The sequence below is a fragment of the Apiospora hydei genome (genome assembly GCF_038363865.1).
Source record: "Apiospora hydei strain CBS 114990 chromosome Unknown utg000005l_segment0_segment0, whole genome shotgun sequence".
Lineage (NCBI taxonomy): Eukaryota > Fungi > Ascomycota > Sordariomycetes > Amphisphaeriales > Apiosporaceae > Apiospora > Apiospora hydei.
Window position 1 is genome coordinate 4,721,213 of NW_027117364.1, and position 20,039 is coordinate 4,741,251.

Genomic DNA, 20,039 nt, shown 5'->3' on the forward strand with positions numbered 1-20,039 from the left:
TTACGGGTGTTCCAAGTGTCGAAAAAGCGTTTAAGCGCGCATGTGCTATTGTTGCTCAGCTTCTTTATTGTACGATACCTGCACGAGATATCGCTGCTTTAGACGATACATGGGTCAGAAGGTCATTTTAACGCAATATGGCCATCTCACATCTCTGGTGGTGTATCTACCACTCTTGCTGGGGCCACGTCAAACTGAGTCGGAAAATTTCAAGTGTGCTGTTCACAATCTGCCCGTCCTAGGAAAACGCCCAACCGAGATACGTGCCAAGTGTGTAATGAGTTTGAACCAGCCAGTCCAGCCCATTAACGAAACATCCCCGTACGTAGCCCAGGATATCGAATCATTCGAAGTAGGAGGTCTTGACGCCGTCCGGGAGCGCACCGGGCGTAGGGGTCGTGGGCAGGGCACGCAAGCCCACCATGAAGCCCATGTTGCTGAGGACGCGCATCTGGCGGTCGCGCGGCACGGCCTCGCTCGAGACGCAGCCTGCGCTCACGGCGCCGTCGGAGCCGCAGCAGGTCCAGCTGTACCGGCCCGTGACGGAGCCGTCGGGGTTGATGGAGTCGGGGAAGAAGATGGCTTCGCCTATGCAGAGCCTGGGATTATGCTTGATAATGGCAGCGAGTATAGTTCTACCTACCGGTGTGGTAGACGAACTTGCCGTCCTCGTCGCGGTACTGTTCGAGCCCGCCCTCGCCCTGGGCCAGCTCGCGGAGGTCGGCGGAGGCGACCTTGGGCAGCGGCGTCGAGAGCTTGAGGCGCAGGAGCCGGGCACCGCCGCCTTCGGGTCCCGCTTGTTCCTGTTCGGCGCGGTTGCGCTCGAGGATCGCGCGGGCTTGTTGGTGGGCTGAGGCCAGCAGCGTCTTGCTCTTGTCCTGGCTTGCCAGTTTGAGGACGAGCTCGCGCAGGTCGCTCTGGGTGAGCTTGTTTAGGTCGGCGGTTATGGAAGTCATGCTGGATGATGGGGTCGAGGGGTGCTCAGTCGGTGTCGTGTGTTATTTGGATTAGGTGTGTTTGCTAGACACGGGCTCGTGTGAAATTGGTCGTGCCAGGGCGAGGGCCTCTGGTGTTGCCCAGGTATTAGTTAATTTGATTGGGCAGGTTTATCAGTGATATAAGCAAATAGGGGAGACCTGAGGTTGGAAGGGCTTGCGCGCGCTTCGGGGCACTCAACTGGGGTCACCATGGTGGCTGGCTGGTTCAACTCGACGAGCTCGGAATCTGTAGATGATGTCATGGCAATTGCTTCGCTTGCGCTACAGTTAGTCTTCAAATACAGTCAGTGTGTGTCATCTATGTCGTAGATCGGGAAGAGACGTGTCATGGACACCACCCACACTCAATGCACACTCCTAAGAAACTCGTCATCATCAAGCGGTAATATTGATTAGCAATTGCTTCGCTAAGGTTGCTTTCTTGCTATGTTAATTGAGTCTCCGTCTTCCAAGCCTCATGTCCGGTGCGAGGCAGGTGAAGGACCAGTCGTCGGAATGAGCCTGAATGCTAACATCCCCCTGGTACCATGAATGCTAAAGGTCCCCAATAAAACGCAGATGCTTGAAACCATGTCAAGTCGGGAGATGCAATTCCAAATCTCCCTCGCTGTGCTTTCAACACCGTCAAGGGGGCAGGCGCTTGTCACGACTCGGCCTCAGATGTGGAAGAACTCAGCCAGTTTTCAGTACACCCAGCTGCCGTAGCCACCGTCCACCATTGAACCAATCGCCAGTCTCCCATATAGGCCCGATCGAAGCACGATGTTTCCTTGGCCGATGTTATGACCATCATTGCCCGTCAGTCTTCTCCGTCACCAGACTCGATATCGCTCAGTCCGGTGGCGTGCGTGTCCTTGGGTCGGGGTTCGTGGTACAGCCCAACGCATGGTGGGCAGTCCGGGCCCAGGCCATTGCAGCAAGACCAGTTGAAACCGTGAGGAATCAGCTTGCGGCCATTCTCACTATCGTAATCGCTTGGGACAGAGCTGGCCTCCAGAGTCGTCCAGATAAGAGATTTTGGATTGAGAACGACCGTCCCTGTGGCAGTGATAGTTAGATAGCTGCGACTGACATTGAGGTCTGGTTTGGACATACCTGGGTGGAGCTTGCAAGACGTTTTGCGTTCGTGGTCGCCAAAAACCAGTGATCGCATCTCTTACACTTCTGACGAGTGTTAGAAGTGGTGTTTACAGAGCTCGCGCGGCTTGCAGGCTCCTTAGGCGGTTCCAACCCTTCACTCTGGGCATCTGGTGTGGGAGGAGTCCAGCTAGAGGACGGCTCGGACGGTTGTGGTTCAGCAAGCTCCTTTGCTCCATCTTTCGGAAGGAGCCCAATGGCCTCTACGACTGCTTCCCTATGTTTGGGATCAAGACATAATCTCAACATGATTTGCCGGAGATCGATTGCTCCAAGCTGATGGATCTTCTCAGCTAGCTCGTTCTCCATATCGAAAAGGTCCTTGTACTGGCTATGTGCTGTTGCAGAGGTACGATGATGATGATGATCGCGTTGGTAGTAGATGAGGAGGAGATGATTCTCGGATTTGATGGTGCAGATGGCACAGTTGGTGCTGGAAGTTGATCTTGGAAGGAACCACCCAGCTTGGGTGTGTTGACTGGCAAAAGCTCGGCTTGTGATTCTTCGGGGTAGAATTTGTTGTTCTGATGGGGAAAGGAAATGAAGATAGCTTATGATGGCAATGGGCATAAAGGAGGAATTCGTCACCTTCTTGGCAATGCTCGACACTTTCCAGGAGATTTGTCGGCATGAAAGTGTCGATGGCGAAAGAGGCATCTGGGTAGGTACCTAGATGCCCGGGTTTGATGTTGGCGGTGTACCTTCCCCAACTGGTACCCTCCACTCTGCTGCTACGTACCTTAACATCCACGTTGCCTCGACTTGGACTTACAAGTGTTCCTTCTATGAAATATGAAATAGGTACCTGGGTAGGTTCTCTTGCCCTACAGATCATCGCCAACCATCACAGCCTAGCTACAGGTGTGCTTTTCCGAGAAACCCATCCCGTAACTTCAGGCCGTCGTGTTGCCCTTTTTTCCCTTCATTCTTTTGCGTTTTGACCCACATCGACGCAGGCCAGCAGAAACAAGTGACTCAAAACCGAGCAAGCTCAGCACACATATCGACTCAAAAAGAAGGTATTATACCCTAATACCCTCCAAGATCTACAAACAATCTAACATTTAATCAAGAGCTATGGACGATCGTGCCAGCATCACTTGCAGTATGGAATGAAGCCACAGATCGTCCATCATCCGACACCAATGTCGAGCTTGAAGATAAAGTCGATATAGTATCGTCATCTCGGCCTCCCTGACGATTTTCAGATGCGGGGTGCCGCCTCAACTCTTCCGCCTGCGCAAGCGCGTTGTTGTATTCCACCTGCAGCTTCTCGAAGCCCTCCAGTACCCTATCTCGATGCAAGCGGCAATGGGTCGACCGGATATACGTCTTCACCCTGAAGAAGACGTCAGGATCCCACTCTCCCTCTACGATCCGTTCACCGTAGCTCGCCATATACGCCTCAGGGCTCTCGGTTGTGTCGTATTCCAGCAGCTTTTGACAGAGGTCAAGCGAGCCTGGCTGTTTGGCCCCGATGCAGTATCGGAACCCGTTCACGGGACTCAGGGTCTCGGCGATCATCAAGTCCATGATGAGGTGGCGGATTTTCCGCTTGCAGTCATCGGTGGCGAGTCTGGCTTCCATCGGCTTTTTGGTTCGAGACTCACTCGAAGCTCCCGTTAATATTATTGTTCGAATGTGGTTTTTGGGTTGTATAATGACCAAATGTTTCCCCTCTGGAAGTAAGCTTAGGAGTCGGAATATATATCATTCAGTGTTGCTGGTCACCAAGGCTCAGCAGGCTTCCATATTACGACTAACATGCGGTTTGGTCTCCATATATGCACAGATAAGGAGACTTGGGGGCCTTTTGTACCCCAGACTTGCGATTTGGACTGACTGATTGGACAGATAGGGTCCCTGATGTGGCATGGCCGCGACCACTGCTGCACGGCCACCCCGATTGGCCCACGTGAGGTTTGGGGCACTCAATTGGTTGAACGGTATCGCCAGACTGCGGTGTCGATACCGTCATGGCACCCCCTCCCCGGAACGGCCAAACCCGGTATTTACGGCTGCATCTCCGACTGTGGCACTGACGGAAGTGGCGCGCCACAACCACCACTCGCAACAAGGGCCGGGTTACCAAGATAGCTCAAAGTAGCGTTACCCATATTCCTTGTGGCTTTGACCTTGAAGAGTGGCTACGGGTTCGAGCTTGGGCTATACGATGTCCCACGTATAAGTTCCGTGCACTCGCTCGAGGAAGGATCTAGTCTCGCAGAAGTTGGCACGCTAACGGGGCCGCCAGGGCCGCGTAATAATGCGCGGAAAGAAACACAGACTCGTGTTTCGTTTGAACGGGCGGGTTTGGCGGCGAGTGCCCTGAGGCCCCCTGCAATACACACACACTAGTGCTACTTGTCAGTTCATCCGCCCTGCCCAGCCGGTCGGTCGTGGACGCGAGTCAGGGCCTCCGTCGTTGCATGAGACGCCGCCAATTTAGTCTTACCCGTGTCATTGGGTGTCGATTGTGAGGTGAAGCGAGGTGTTTAGACTTTCTTCCTGGGCGGCAATAGTATCGTGAGATACCAATTCTCTTCCGCAGTGTGTTTTGTCTCTGGACTTTCAGGGTGTAGCATGGCAGCGGCAGGGCTTGGCAGCGGAAACAAGATTTTCCAACGGAGAGTCTAGTGAGCTTATGTAAGTACACGAACCACTTACTAAGTGCTGGGTAGGTCGGCGACCAGGGTGCGCAGCAGGCAATTACCCTGTGTTACCTAACGGTGAACCGCTCGAGGCCAGGGGCAGTAGGTGACAGGTCGGTGGTCGGCCCGTCCCTGTCATGGTGGTCATTGTGTGCCCACCAGCCTACGACGGAGCCCACCGCAGCAGCCTCCTAAGCCATCAGCCGAGGCTCTCGCTCTGGCCCTCGTTCCCCTACGCGCCCCGTGCGGCTGGCAATCTGGGTACGATTGTGTGCACGCAAGTGGAGGGGACGGGGAATTGATTCCCTGCATGCGCACGACATTCGACTCTCGACCCGGAAACAGGCTGCCCTTTCAGAGAAGCACCCCTCGCGCCCTCTCGACTCAGGCCTATTGATTGCGGAACAGAGCAAGATGCTGTCGCTCAAGAATCCCCGGCGACGTTGCAGTCTTCGTCAGCCTTCGTTTTTCTAGAAAAACAAATGCCCCAGGAGTCCTGTCCCATCACATCCCTTTCTGTCAATGTGCCAAGAAGTCCGACGTATCGTGTGGCATTGTACATCTATTTTCCCTCTTCATTTCGTTTGGCTCTTTTGTTTCGTTTCTCTCTCACTCACTCATTTTCCTTGGATCTCATGTAGATCTGAAGGCACTTGTGCGGCGCAGCTAAGCACCATGCCGCCGCCCTTGACAATACCCGCCATCCCGGGTCCTGATGCCAATGGCATGAGTGCAGAGGAATGGGCGCGTCTGCCCCACGACAGCATGGGCAGCCTGACCATCTCCGTCGCCGCTGTGTGCACCTCCTTGTCGACGCTGGCCGTCGCGCTGAGGCTGTACACCCGGGGTTACATTATGCGTGGTGAGATCGGTAAGGACGACATATTCGCCATTATTGCTTTGGTAAGATATTCTCTCTCACAAAGACCCTCGTCTTGGAGACAGGAGATCGCGACGCCGTCTAACGCCGTCTCCCTCGCAGGTCTTCGTCTACGTGAACAACGGCTTGGCGATAGCGCATACGTATTTCGGCCTGGGCACACATGGTTATGACCTGGCCGGTGGCATGGAGACCATCGTCATGTTTTTCAAGCTCCTGTACGCGGAGCAGATCCTCTACCACGCGAACCTGCTCTTCATCAAGCTCACCCTCCTGCTCCAATACTACCGGCTCGTCCACCTCATCGACCAGTACAAGAGACCCTACATGGTCATCATGGCCATCTCGGTGTTCTGGGCCTTCATTTCCGTTTGCCTCCTCGCCTTCTCGTGCTACCCGATCGCCTCCTTCTGGGACAAAACGATCCCCGGTTTCACCTGCAACTTCGCCACGGGCCTGGTCGCCACTGTCGGCAACATCGTCACTGACTTCGTCATCCTGATCCTGCCGATCCCCGTCGTCCTCCAGCTGAACATGACCACGGCCCAAAAGGTCGCCACCCTGTGCATCTTCGCCGTCGGCTCCTTCGCCTGCATCGTCTCGATCCTCCGCGTCGTGCTCCTGCCCTCCGCTCTCGACGTCACCTACACCGCCGCCGTCACCGCGTCCTGGACCATGGCCGAGCTGACCGCGGGGCTCATCTGCCCCTGTCTGATGACGCTGGGGCCGCTCCTCCGACGCTTGATCCCCATGTTCGCCAGCCTCTCCAACCGCGGTCGCGGCCGCTCCTCGGAGCGGACGGCGGGCACTGGCAGCAGCCATCATCCGTCCAAGTTCGGTCGGCGCGAGGGGTACAAGCTACAGTCCTTGGGAAAACGATCGGGGACGACGACGTCGCGTCCGACACAGCGGACGAATTTCGACACGAGCGAGGAGGAACTGACGTTGCACGACATGTTCGGCACCAGCCGGGCGACGATTCACGACCCGCACCATCATCAACAACAACGACAAAACAATAACACAACGGCAGCAGGAACATCCACATCAACAGCGCCTGGGAGCCCGGAACTGTTATCGGCGACTTCTCCTGCACTCGCATCTCCGCTTTCTTCGCACCCGGTGTCCTCGCCCACCGCTCGCGGCCCTCTTCTCGAGCACAGCAGGAGCCAGTCGTTCCGCATGGACAAGCTCCGCCTGTCCCCGGGCGTGAGGGAGGAAATCAGCGCTGGGCCGGCGTCGTGGGATGGTGTCGTGGGCTCAGGCTCAGGAGATGATGCGATGGGCAACCGAAGCCGGATCTTCGGAGGCAGCCGTCGGTAGACATCCATATAAAACGGGACTGGGTAATACAGGGGAATGGTAATGCGAAGGGCCGGGCTGGCGCTAGTGCTGAAGGTGGTCGGTGATGATTGAGATCACTATATAGATAGACATGGACGGACACTCGGACTTGGAAAATCAAAAGACATGTTGGATGGGCAATGACTTGGATGATATTTAGATACCACTATTGCGGTTGTGGTGAATATGGATACCCATATATACTATACACCATACTTGGGCGTTACTATATGGGTTTAATCAGTGTCAATAAAACAAAGGGGCAGCTTGGCCTGGTGAGCATGTGTCTCCTGGTTCAAGTATAATATCTTCTTTCTGGGTCTACGTGTTTGCCGCTTCTGTTCTAAGTCATTACTTCTGTTGGCCTGCCGGTATGAGTCGAAAAGCAAAGAAGATAAAAGTGAAAAAAGAGAAAGGAGCGATTTATGGCAGTCACCGGCTGATTTCACTTGATGTTGGCCTTTGCCGGTTACGATAGCGACTCCCCTTGAGACTATTTGAAATGTCTTGCCGGCGCCGAGATTCGACAGGGCCTAAATATGGCGACATCGATACCTTCGGTCTTTTGAACCATGTCTACCAGCCATTGTATGTTTGTTTTTGTTTTTGACATCATGATGCTTCAGACCGACGCGACTTGCTGGCCATCCTTAGGATCAAACAGCTTTAGAGGCCCTGTATGAGTTCGGTGATTGCTAGCTGAGCCGTCGGTTTGATTGTAGAGAGAAAAGACAAGGCAAACATAGACTGAGGGTGTCTGTTGATTGCTTTGAAGTTGGGTCAGACGAACCAGATCGGACAGCGTTAGGGCCAGAAACGTTGAAGCGCCCTGGACGAGTCCCCTATCGCAGTAAGTTTATCTAGGGACTTTGGCCCGAGCTCCATAGGCAGAACGCAAAGGGGCTGGCAGCGCCATGGGCCGCCGTGAAGCCACAGCGCGAAGCCACCGCAGGGTCACCATTCTTGGTATGACTGGCGCCAACGGGAACTTGGCACTGATCGTGGGGAGAACGTAGAAGTTACCACATGATATGGATAAATTCTTCATAAAGCCACTGGGATGATATTTGTCACTTCCCTTTTCATTCCTTTTTCTTTCGGTAAAATAACTCCCAGGTCGTTTTGGACTATTGTTTTCTAGATGCAGCTCAAATAGTGGGATCTCTCTACACCGCGGCAATCATATTTCTCCCAGTTTTTCTGAGAGGCTCTCAATACCTGTCAAGCTAAGTGTGAGCATGTTCCTCCTGCTCGGTAAGAATATATCCGCAAGATGTGGCATGATATCTTACCAGAAGCATGGACCATCCAGCGGTGGGTGTTGGTGCCTCACGTGCATTTCGAAGGGAGACCCGCTCGCTTATTTTCTGTCAAGTCGCTCGCTCTCCAACCTTTGAGTTGTCCTTAGTAGTTGATAGGATGCGTTACTCCTTTTCCATGTGGCATCTCGATGTTGGTGCTGCTTCTACTCTTGCACCGTCAAACCAAGTTCTTCCATCCCATATCCGAGGTTTTGCTCTTATTAGCGACACTCTTCCAGCTCAGGCAGCCCGGTGACCAGATTGAACCAGGTTTTACGGATCCGCGGACATGAAATCGAAATGGGCATTCTCGTGGCAGGAGCAAAGTTTGGTACCTCCCAGTAAACACGTTTTGGCGGCAGATACAGCGACCACCGAAGCCTCATAAGGCTTGACGGGTATAAGCGAAGTGCACGGATCTCAAACTTTGCGCATCGACCAGTGAAAGACTACCTACCCTGGGAGGCTGCGCGTCTCTTGAATCCTTCGACCCCGACGTCCCTCCAATCTGGGAGTCAACATACCCCGAAAGTTGGCACACTAGACTTTGAGAGGATGCGTTCTTCGCTGCGATAGGTCCCAGGCCATGCAGAAGAGTCCATCTAGAAGAAAAGGGGCTTTCAAAAGAAGGGTAGCACCCCCCACGATCTTGGTTGTGCATTTCACCGCGAACCCTTAGGTTAGATTAAGGTACGGCCTAATCTAACAGATCCAATTGCGGTGGGGGAGTGTCTCATTGGCTGGGTTGGCCGCACGCCGTCATCCCTTTTCTGCGCGGGCTTTGATTGGCGCATGAAATGTCGATGGAGCGCAAAAAGGGGTCCGACCCGGTTTTGGCGGCAGGGGACCGTCGGGGTTCAATGGGGCGGCGCCTGTCGCTTCGTCCACATTGGCTCCTGGGCCCTAATTAGCCGTCGCATTGGTGAGCCGATCGACGCCTTTCTCATACCAATGCCGAGCCCCGGCTACCACCGCTGAGAGGGATCGACAGTATGCTGTTTACCCCGTTTTCGGTTGTTGGGAATGGAATGGTGATGTCGAGGAGGCCGCATTTTCCCTTTATTTAAAAAGCATGTCGAGATGCGCTCGCTCCATCTTCTAGGACAATCCCGTTCCAACTACAAGTTCCGAAGGATCACCACCACCACACTCTTTTACCAACCAACCAACCAACCAACCCAAGTCACTCATTAACATAATACTCGGATATCACATCGGAAACTCACTCGACAAGATGAAGTACGCTACCGCCGCCGCCGCCGTCCTGCCCTTGGCTTGGGCCGCCAACATCGATGCCCGCGGCGACACCAAGTACAGCATCAGCAAGCTGGAGGCATCATGCGACTCCGACGATAAGTGCTCGTTCGTACCCCTCCCCCTCTTGACACCGCCCCTCTTCATGCATACACAGCCGAGGCGCGCGCATTCATGGAAACCTACTGACACCGGGCTCCGATCTACAGGTACAACATGCAGATCGCCACCGGCGACGACTCCGACTCGACCAGCTGCAGCCTGAAGAGCATCATGAAGCTGGGCGCCGCCCCGGAGTCCAAGTGCGGCCCCTACACCGTCTCGGCCGTCAAGCCGCACGACGGCGGCATCAACTTCCTCGTCAACCAGGGCGACAAGGGCCTCAAGGGCGTCTTCACCGTCTACCCCAAGGACATGAAGAAGGCCGACTCGGACGACGGCGAGGTCATGTCGTACAAGGGCGGCGACGCCTTCGACGTCGCGGCCAAGGCCAGCGGCGCCCCGGCCAAGACGGGCGACGACAAGTCCTCGGGCGATGATGACAGCGACAAGACCGAGGCCGACGCCCCCAAGGTCTCGACCATCATGTCCCACGCCGCCATGGACCCGCCCTCGGGCACCACCAAGCTCTCGTCCATCGCCTCCGTCGGCGCCCCCTGGACGAGCTTCCCACCGCGGCCCCCACTGGCTCCCTCAAGACCGCCCCGTCCGCTGCCCCCACGGCTGCCTCGGGCGGCTCCACCCTGGCGACCGCGACCGCGACCGGTTCTTCTTCGTCCGCCACTTCCTCCAGCGCTGCCTCGGACGACGACGACAAGTCGTCTTCTTCCTCTTCCTCCTCGGGCTCTTCCTCTTCGGGCTCCTCTTCTTCCTCTGGCTCCGAGACTTCCAGCTCCGATAGCTCTGCCAGCTCCGACGAGAGCAGCGGTGCGGCCCGCCAAAGCGCCTTCGCTGGCGTCATGGCCGCTGTTGGCCTGATGGCTTTTGCTTTCTAGATGGAAAATTTTCGTTTTCTAGATCAAGAATTACGTTCCACGCCGGCGCGCCCTTTGATGAGGGGATTATATACCCTGTTTTTTTACTCGATTTGAATAAATATATATACAATGTTTATGAACACATAAAAGGCCTGTTATCCTCGCTCGGCTGGACATACGGGGGTTGCTATTGAATTAGTCCACTTTTTTGAACCGGGCCGATGGCACAAGTGATACCATGCAGCTCACATGGCTTTCAGGGCCAGGCAGCCAGCACGATGGTCTTTTTAGAAATGGTTGAACGAGCATGCTGAACACTGTTGATCTGGATCATCTTGTAAATGTGAACAGCACCGTTCTCACTCGCTTTTGGCATATTTATTGTCTGCCAACAGTACCATTGACGGGTGTTAGTGGATAAAAGTTGAACGCCAAGCCGGTCAGCGGCACAATGCGGCGAGATAGACATGTTGATTGGCTGTACCAGAGAAATGCATATGCAGGGGGCTCATATCGTTCCTTCTCAGGGCAATCGGCTGTTGGGGCTATTACGTGCCTTGCGATGGCATTGGGGGCGCTTGGTTATATTACGCTGTAGATATGTAATACTTAAAAAATACAGCCTGCACCTCAGGTCACTGCCATGTCGACAGACGACTGATTTCCCCGAACCAATATCAGATCACCCTGATGAACTGTCAACTTAAGCTTTTTCTTGGCTACATGAGACTCATTTGGGTTCCTCAGGAACCTGTCCGTGAGAGCCCCGGACGATTAGAGTAGCGGGCACTAGCATAAGCGTTGAACTTGTTTCTAAAAGCTGCGTCGTTCATCCGAAGCCGCTCGGGTTGTGGCGTACTTTAGCTTGGGTTAGTTGAGACCCAGGGGTAAGCATTTGGCGATGCTGCTGCACGCTGCCCAATCTGGCAAGGCCAATATCATCCTGCATTTATGAGATCCGCCCCCGATCTAGACCGGATCTGATCTGATCTCTACGACAGGCAGTCTCGAGCGGGGTATTTCCGCAGCTCCATATGCACGCTTCGTCAAGAGTTCGAAATGGGGAACTATATTAATGCCGCAGTCCTCGTTGGAGTTCCCCGCTACCAACATCATATTTGTCTGCGTTGATTATCACCTCCCTTTTAAGTAACCAGATCACAGGCGACAAAACTAGAATACACATCCAGCATGCAACGGGATCCACTGGTAGACTCCCTCCTGAGGGACATCTCGCAGCTGGGAGACGCCTACCAGAATGGCGAGCAGGGCGCACGGGAGCGCCTCATGAGCACCTGCCAGTCCCTCTTCTCGAGCCTCATCCTCCCCGCCGAGAGCATGCTGATGACGCAGTGGGCCCATCCCACCCACAACGCCGTCATCCGGCTGGGCTTGGACATCCACCTGTTCGAAGCGCTACAGGGAGATGACGATGGCAATGAAATGGTCGCTCCCCGGTCCCAGTCGACGTCCACCATTGCGAAGCGTACCGACCCCAAGACGGACCCCGCGCTCGTAGGCCGCATGCTGCGCCAATTAGCCTCCATGGGCACCGTCCGCGAAACGGGCCCGGACGCCTTCGCCCCCACGCCGTTCGCGCGCGCCCTGACGCGCGAGAACTTCCGGGACACGGTCCTGTTCATCCAGGACGATTACCAGCCGTGCCTGAGCCAGTGGCCCGACTTCTTCCGCCAGAACCAGTACGCGCTGCCGGCGTCCAGCCTGGAGACGCCCTTTACGTACGCCACCGGCTGCTTCGGGCAGATGAACTACTTCGAGTACTTCGGCCGGTGCGCGCCGCGCATGGGGAAGCGGTTTGCCGCGATGATGGACGTGTGGAGCCGGGATCGGCCCAAGTGGTTCCAGGACGGGTACTACCCGGTTCGGGAGCGGCTGGTGGAGGGGGCCGCTAGTGGGGAGGAGGATCGTGAGGAGGTGTTCCTGGTCGATGTCGGCGGTGGGTCCGGGCACGATCTGCAGCAGCTGCTGGAGAAGTTCCACGAGGAAATCCACGGGAGGCTGATCTTGCAGGACCGGCCGGAGATCGTGCAGATCGCCGATCTGGGGCGAGAATCGAGAAGATGGGCCATGATTTCTTGAACGAGCAACCGATCAAAGGTGAGATCTTCTCTTATCCACCGAATATTGCACGCGATGCGATATGCTAAACACAAGATGTGGATATAGGTGCCCGAGCTTACTATCTGCACTCCATCATTCAGGACTGGGACGATGAAACCAACATCCGGATCCTCCGATCCCTCGTCCCCGCCATGAGGAAAGGCTACTCCAAGATCCTGATCAACGACTACGTCGTCCCGGACGAGGGCGCGCACTGGCTTCAGACGTCGCTGGACTGCAATTTGATGAGCACGCTGGGGGCGCGGCATCGAACTGAGGCAGAGATGCGCAGGATGATCGATGGGGCGGGGTTGACGGTGAAAGAGATTTTCCGGCATCCGTTGAGTTTGGACTGCGTTGTGGAAATTGAAATCGAATGACGGAACGACCTCATCCGATAATACAGCCGTCGTCGTATGGCGGTGAGGGAGGTCCTGGATGGAGTTGACTTACAATGTGACCAAGGCTTTACCCCACGTGTGAAAACTAACAACACCACGCTGGCCGCTATTCTTGCGGCGGTTAGACAAGCTCTGTTTTATAGTTTCTCTTTGGTAATTGCAAACAAGAGCTCTATGAAGTTGACTGAAGCAAGTTTGGCAAGTTTGGCAAAGGGCGAGTTATGTGCCGTGGTTACCACAGCGAAATTACGAGCCGATGAGGCCTTTTTGAGGACGTAGTCTTTGCCCGAAAGCGATGTGGACAGAATAAACAATATTTTCTTCTCCTTACGGGGGACGAATTAAACCAGCCTTATCGTGACTTTCCAAACCACCGCACAGAGACACCGGGGTAACATTTCAGGTAATAACAGGGGCAGCCCAAGCTGCCCACTGCCCCGTCTGCAGGGCTATGAGCTCTTGGGTCGCGACAGGGCGCCCTGGGATTTCAAAAGGAAATGCAGGGGAACCCTGTGCAGAAACTTGTATACGACGGTATAAAACATGTTGGCGCTGAGCCTTATGCATATGCCTCCCCACTCTTCCGATCATAAACTGACGGCGCGATGCTGCTTTGTAATTGTTCCGCGGACCATCTCCCATTTTCACAATTTTCCGCGTTAACCATGCAAGCTGACATCTCACAGCTCACATCCCGCATGGTCACGATATAAAGAGTATGGTAACTGTAAATAGCCAGACAGTTTCAGTTTGTGTCGAAGGCGAAGGCGGGAAGAGCACGAAATGCCAGGTAAATTGAGAGTCATCTTGGAAGATGTAAGGTAGCTCATAGGCGATGAGAATATAATATTATAGTTTTGAATAATCAACAAATGAGCCCTCAAGAACGCTGTAACTTTTCCCATCCACTAGCCTAACACAAATAACCCTTCTAGTCATAAGACACTCGGACAGAAGTAGTCTGTATAATAATTGCCTTCTCACTCCCCCGTCATCATGGCTCCCCTTCCGCTCATCCCAAGTCGGATTCGACGACGCACCCCCAGCCTCCGCCTTGGCCGTATTCCCGTACGTCCCGTCCAGCGGCGACGGCGCCCGGTTCGTGAACGACCTGAGCTCGTTCTCGCCCCCGCTCTCGAACCGCTCGTAGGGGTCCCGCGGCCGGAAGGTCTGGCGCCGGGCGCTGCGGCTGCCCGAGGCGTAGCCCGGCATGTAGGCGGACCCCTTGCCGGTCCGGCCCTTGGAGCCCTCGGATGAGTAGCCGATCACCTTGGGCGCGACGTGGCGGAAAAAACGGCGGAGGGTCGTCATGTTGCCGCAGATGACTAGGAGGTTCGCTTCGATGACGCTGGTTCGAGGCCGCGGATTAGTGGTTGTCCCAAACAGAGGGGGAGGGAGAGAGGTAATCTCTGCCGAAAGGGGCTATGACGGAGATGCTCACATCCACATGGTGGCAAAGGAGATGGCCCAGGTCTGGTCCGGATCATAGAGCATCCCGGGGAGGATGGCGGTTCGTATGATGGAGGTCACGACGGTTCTGGTTTCGAATAGCATCAGTCAGTAAATACGCCCACTGCTTTTGAGGAAAAAAACAAAAACAACAAAAAAAAACAAGACTTACGTGGAGCCAATAGCAAAGACGAAGAAGAGGCCGATCTTCTGCATCTTGGGCATATGCAGCTTGACCACCAGCGGGATCGGCAGCACGAACAAGATGACGTCGGACACGATGTTGGCGACGGCGGTGGCGATGTACAGCGCGGCCTGGTTGATGCACTTGCCCTCGGTCTCGAGGACGTCCCAGCTCCGGCGCATCGGGTTGCAGGAGAAGAGGAAGCTGAAGAAGAGGCCGATCGTGTAGGAGGCGATGAAGGCCATGGTCGCGGCGACTAGGTACCGGAACGTCTTTTGGGGCGAGAGGCGGATGTAGACGACCAGCAGGGACAGCTTCGCGAAGCTGCCGGTGAGGGTGTAGATGATGGCGGCGACCCAGACGGCCTGAAAAGTGGCGATGCTATGGTTAGCCACGCGAACTCCTGATAAAAGTTGAAATTGGGCCGTTCAAGTTACCAGCATGAATTGACCGAACTGTTCGACCGAGATCTCGAAGTAGTGCACGCCGCCTACGCCTTCGAAAAATATGTCTTTAGGTTGTTAGAACTGTGTGATCCCCGAGTTATGTGGCGACGACAATAACGTACAAATGCAGAGTAGTTGGGTGGCCAGCCCTGTGAGCTAATCGTACCAATGTCCTGTCAGTTTCGGTCGGATCTCGAGGAACGATGGTATGGAGCATGTCTTACCCATGCAAGTAAAATAAAGACTGAGAATGCTTGTTAGCCAGTAATGTCCCAAACCTTTCCAACTCAAACGAAACATACCATCATCCAGTTGAAAGCTTTTCACGATGTGCAGCTTGGTATAAAAGCGTTGCGCCAGAAAGATGAGCGCTAGGAGGTTGCCGACGCCGAAGCACCAGTACGTCTGGATATCTGCCCGCCTCCGCGGATTCTCGAAGTTGACCACATATCCATCCGGTGGTGGGGCGAGGGTGACGATTTCGTCAGCCCGAGTCGTCAACATGGTTCTCGATTTCGGGTGTCTGTGCTGGTTAGGCCCGAAGGCGACTGGGAGAGGCGGGATAGGCCTGGCGGAGGATCGTTATATCGATCAACGAACAACGAGATGGTGGAATGATGCTTGAGCCAAACATCCAGCAACAACAGAAAGGGGGATCAGGAACAGGAAGAGGGCTAAGCATAGTTATGATGAAGAACTATCTGGATCTGTATGCCTGTAGCTTAACTCGCTCTATGATATCGAAACCGGATCCTGCATGCATGACATGCCCCCTTCTGAAGAAAAAAGCGACCCCAGGCTAAGCGACATGACAGAATCCAAATCGTATTGCCACTTCCGGCGAATGGAGTGGGTGTTACATCGACCGTCGGAGTGTAATCCAAGCAAAAGTCCGTAGTTACTTCGTCCTTATCATTCATTTGCATCACATGCATCGTCTGATGAGGAACGTCCGTGTTCGATAACAAAAGTTGACATCTTGAATTCCTCGAAGACTGCTCTCGGACCTGCATTGTGCATTAGCAAAGTTGCTATCGACAGTGGGTATGGGGGATTGTCCTTTCGACTTGCTCCTGTTGGTGTGTGTATCCACTCCAGGACCTTCATTGGGATGTCATAGTTACAGATATATGCAACCAATACCGATAAGGGCAAGGATCGGATCATGCAAAAGCTCGATCCGGAGGAACTTCATCATTAAAACGAACGGCTCCAGCGGCTCAGAAATAAGTTTCTTTCAAGTGCCTGGATATCAAGACGTCGGCTTCTATCAGCCCTTGGCTATTCCGATCAAAAGTAGGATCTTGTATGACTTCCAGTAAACAATCCATATCTCGACATGAACGTGAATTAGTGCCGAAGACCCTGGAGTTGTTTGATCCAGTTGTTTTGCCCGGCTGTGACGATGTGACCTGGTAGGATCGCATACCTGGCACCTAGCACCTGACACCTGGCCCATTGGCATTAATAGGATTCTCGGAACTGCTACCATCCCTGGTCTAGCAGAATCCTCCGCCCATGTAGCTCATAAACACGGCGCAACAAGCAAACCACGCTTACCCCTAAGTATTAGGGCTGTAGCTAGTTGACAGCACAAGAATCGCCCATGTTGCGTCCGAGGTGGGAGACGAGATAGATGACAGCGAGTACTACTCAATACATTTCCGATACGAAAAGTCCCTTGAGGATGGCAAGGCAGACGGAACCCCCCCCACGATGACCCGGGCCGACGGCGATTTAGTTGACAGCACTATTACCCCACAGATTGCGGCACAGGCGGATCGGTCCACCCCCGTAGTCCCTTTGGAGAAAGACAGTTCCCCCTTCCGTCGACGTCGTTCCACACGGGTCATGCCACTTTTTGCGCAGGCGGGCATGCCTTCCTGACGCGGCGTAGTAGGCTCGGCTGCTCGGCATTGGTGGGAACCAAAGAGAAAACTCGAGTCAGGAGGTTAATCTGAGGTCTTACACATTGCCGCACGCATGCTGCAGTGTCCACTGGCATGGAGGTGCGAGGCCGTCGACGGCGCTGCTTCCTTACCTATTGCTTGAAGGGCCAGGAATGATTGCAGCGATGAGAATATACAATGGCTTTATGCGAAGGAGAAAAATCAAAGTGATCCAATATCAATGGTGGCCGCTGAGAATTGGCCGCTGCAGGAACACGGGGGTCGGAGCAACCCCTGCCTAAGTGGTGCAACCCAGCGAGCCAATACCACACAAAGAACAGAGCTTTCTCTGCCTTATGTACAGGCGGAATGCTACTCCAGCTTCTCCATGACAGGGCCCTTGAGCGATGGATATAATGCAGATAATAGGAACCGATCGAGGTACCGTCCCCGGGGTTTGTATTGCGCCTTGTCTCGAATGCGCCCCCATGGACGTCAAACCACATTGCCCCGATCGGGCGGGCCACCACGGCCTATCTGGACTAGGCGGGCATGTTGCCCAATGACCTGGTTCAGTCAGAACGGGTACCATAGTCGTCTGTCAGATCAAAGCCTAAGCTTACCATGTATAGACTGTACTTGGCGGGGCCAGACCAGAGCGAATGACTCGTGAGGCGTCATCCCCGAGTCGCCTACAATGACACTCTATAGGTCCGGAAATCCCCGGATGGCGTTTGATTTCCGGCCAATGTACCGCCATGACAGGTGACACTCCAGTCCGCGGGTCTGGGGCCGAATCGAGTAACATCTTCGCCCATTGGCCCTGTCGGTTGTCGGGTTGTCCTGCATTCCAATGAATAGGTAGCACAGGAAGCGGGCTGGTCATCATGCAGCTTTTATTAGCCTATTGACGTTGCAGTCGACCACCGCGACCAGCTTGCGTTCGCCTGTCGATTCGCTTGATAAAACGCTGCACTCCCGCGGCGCTGGTTCGCGAGAGAAAAAGAGAAACGCTTGGTGTGTTGCATCGCCCAACTGCAGCAAGACTTGTTGATCGCCGCCGATCGCTATTGTCTGCTCTCGTACCCTCCTTTACCCTCTCACTCCCCAATCAACGCTCATTAAGAAAAGGAAGAATTTCTTGTTTCTTCCGTCCTGTCGCTATGAGGTCAAACCAAGCTTTCCGTGCAGCAGTCACCGTCACTATGCAGGCTGCTCTCACACTTTCTGCCCCTGCCACCCTCAGCAGCCAATGCGTGAGCCGCTCCAGTTACTCATTGTCTTGTTTCAGACTTCTGACACTTCATGCTGACTTGACGTCTATTAGTGCAATGCCTTGCAAGCTAGCTGCCTGAAGGAACGCGTCTTCCTCCCCGATGGCGCCACCTACACCGACCGGCTGGACACGTACTGGTCCGTCAGCGCCGCCCTGGAGCCCTGGTGCATGGTGATGCCCTCCACCGCCGAGGAGGCGTCGGAAGTCATTATGGTGCTCTCCAAGAACGAGTGCCCCTTCGGGATCCGAGGCGGCAGCCACGGCGCCGACGCCTACTCCAACGGCATTGACAAGGGTGTCACTATCGACTTTGGTAAGCAGATCGAGACTCCGAAAGTTTGCGTTTCCCGACTGAACATTCTGAAAAAACGACAGGTCTCATGAATTCGACCACCTACGACGCTGACCGCAAGATCGCCTCGATCCAGCCCGGCACGCACTGGCAGCCCGTCTACGAAACTCTATCACCCTTCGGCGTGACCGTGACGGGCGGGCGCGCCGGCACCGTTGGCGCCTCGGGTTTCATCTCCGGCGGCGGCAACTCCTTCCACTCGGCGTCGCACGGGTTCGCCGCTGACAACGTGCAGAACTTCGAGGTCGTCCTCGGCGACGGCAAGATCGTCAACGCCAACGCCGAGGAGAACGCGGATCTGTGGCAGGCGTTGAAGGGTGGGTCCGGCAACTATGGCCTGATTACGCGTTACGATATGTTTGCTATCGAGTTCCCGGATCGGGATTCTACTGATATTGTGAGTCGCATTGATGTTTGATACACCCGAAGCTCCCTTCCAAGCTCGGGGTTATCCCGAGAAACTCGGAGTCTAGAGCATAGAGAACCACTAGCTGACAACTACTTGATAGTGGGGCGGTATCGTCATCTACGACGTCGCCGAGCAAGAAGCCGTCATCGACAGCTACGTCAAGTTCGCCGAGAACAGCGGCCAGGACCAGAACAGCACCTCGATCGTCTACTGGGCCTACATCCCCGCCATGGGCGGCATGATGCTGAACGTGGCCCTGGAAAACACCGTCAACGCCGCCGCCCCCGCCGCCTTCGACGACTACCTGAACACGCCGGGCATCACGTCCAAGACGCTGCGCTCCGCGCCCATGGCCGAGATCACCATGGAGCTCGGCTCGGGCCAGCCGGCCGGGTTCCGCAACATCTGGTACACGGGCGCGTACGACAACGACGCGCGGCTCATCCGGTTCGCGGTCGAGAAGCACGCGTCCATGGTCGCGGCGCTGGAGAAGATCATGTCGGACGACAGCGGCTTCAACACGCTCTGCATGTTCCAGCCCATCTCGCCCAACATGGTGCGGCACGGCGTGCGCGCGGCGGCAACATCATGGGGCTCGAGGAGCGCGTCTTCGGCAACGCCGAGGGGACCGGCGAGGGCAAGACGGGCGTCATGTTCCTCGCCACGTTCGCGGTCAACGGCGCGGAGAACGAGGAGAAGGCGCGGCCGCTCGTGCAGGACTGGCAGGACTCGGTCGATGCGTACGCCGATTCCATCGGCGTCAACTGGGACTGGCGGTTCCTGAACTACGCCAACCACAACCAGAACCCGCTTGCGTCGTTCGGCGAGAGGTCCATTGCGAAGATGCATGCTGTGTCGGCCAAGTACGACCCTGACCAGGTCTTCCAGAAGCTGAGGCAAACGGGCCACAAGATTCCGGCTTGAAAGGTGGCTGCAACTCCCTGCTTGATGAACCGATACGTGTTGAAGT

The 20,039-nt window shown here is 55.0% G+C and overlaps 7 protein-coding genes across 7 annotated transcripts; 5 read left to right on the forward strand and 2 right to left on the reverse strand.

Annotated features, from left to right (window-relative positions):
- Positions 1–422: 422 nt before the first annotated feature.
- Positions 423–854, forward strand: PG997_006962 (uncharacterized protein; the record flags this gene model as incomplete). Its single annotated transcript, XM_066811277.1, has 1 exon — positions 423–854. The coding sequence occupies one exon, from the start codon at positions 423–425 to the stop codon at positions 852–854; it is 432 nt and encodes a 143-aa protein (XP_066670200.1).
- A 943-nt stretch (positions 855–1,797) lies between these two features.
- PG997_006963 (uncharacterized protein) lies at positions 1,798–3,668 on the reverse strand (the record flags this gene model as incomplete). The annotated part of the gene is made up of 3 exons (XM_066811278.1): positions 1,798–2,036; positions 2,159–2,466; positions 3,466–3,668. 3 exons carry the CDS (start codon positions 3,666–3,668, stop codon positions 1,798–1,800), a joined length of 750 nt encoding a protein of 249 aa, XP_066670201.1.
- Positions 3,669–5,461: 1,793 nt separating this feature from the next.
- Positions 5,462–6,989, forward strand: PG997_006964 (uncharacterized protein; the record flags this gene model as incomplete). The annotated part of the gene is made up of 2 exons (XM_066811279.1): positions 5,462–5,689; positions 5,769–6,989. The coding sequence occupies 2 exons, from the start codon at positions 5,462–5,464 to the stop codon at positions 6,987–6,989; spliced, it is 1,449 nt and encodes a 482-aa protein (XP_066670202.1).
- Positions 6,990–9,545: 2,556 nt separating this feature from the next.
- PG997_006965 (uncharacterized protein) lies at positions 9,546–10,560 on the forward strand (the record flags this gene model as incomplete). Its single annotated transcript, XM_066811280.1, has 3 exons — positions 9,546–9,673; positions 9,775–10,210; positions 10,231–10,560. The coding sequence occupies 3 exons, from the start codon at positions 9,546–9,548 to the stop codon at positions 10,558–10,560; spliced, it is 894 nt and encodes a 297-aa protein (XP_066670203.1).
- Positions 10,561–11,733: 1,173 nt separating this feature from the next.
- On the forward strand, positions 11,734–13,043 carry PG997_006966 (uncharacterized protein; the record flags this gene model as incomplete). Its single annotated transcript, XM_066811281.1, has 3 exons — positions 11,734–12,499; positions 12,574–12,660; positions 12,718–13,043. 3 exons carry the CDS (start codon positions 11,734–11,736, stop codon positions 13,041–13,043), a joined length of 1,179 nt encoding a protein of 392 aa, XP_066670204.1.
- An 870-nt stretch (positions 13,044–13,913) lies between these two features.
- On the reverse strand, positions 13,914–15,647 carry PG997_006967 (uncharacterized protein; the record flags this gene model as incomplete). Its single annotated transcript, XM_066811282.1, has 4 exons — positions 13,914–14,412; positions 14,506–14,601; positions 14,686–15,100; positions 15,446–15,647. 4 exons carry the CDS (start codon positions 15,645–15,647, stop codon positions 13,914–13,916), a joined length of 1,212 nt encoding a protein of 403 aa, XP_066670205.1.
- Positions 15,648–18,237: 2,590 nt separating this feature from the next.
- On the forward strand, positions 18,238–19,993 carry PG997_006968 (uncharacterized protein; the record flags this gene model as incomplete). The annotated part of the gene is made up of 5 exons (XM_066811283.1): positions 18,238–18,288; positions 18,360–18,621; positions 18,684–19,057; positions 19,170–19,625; positions 19,694–19,993. The coding sequence occupies 5 exons, from the start codon at positions 18,238–18,240 to the stop codon at positions 19,991–19,993; spliced, it is 1,443 nt and encodes a 480-aa protein (XP_066670206.1).
- Between the last annotated feature and the right edge of the window lie 46 nt (positions 19,994–20,039).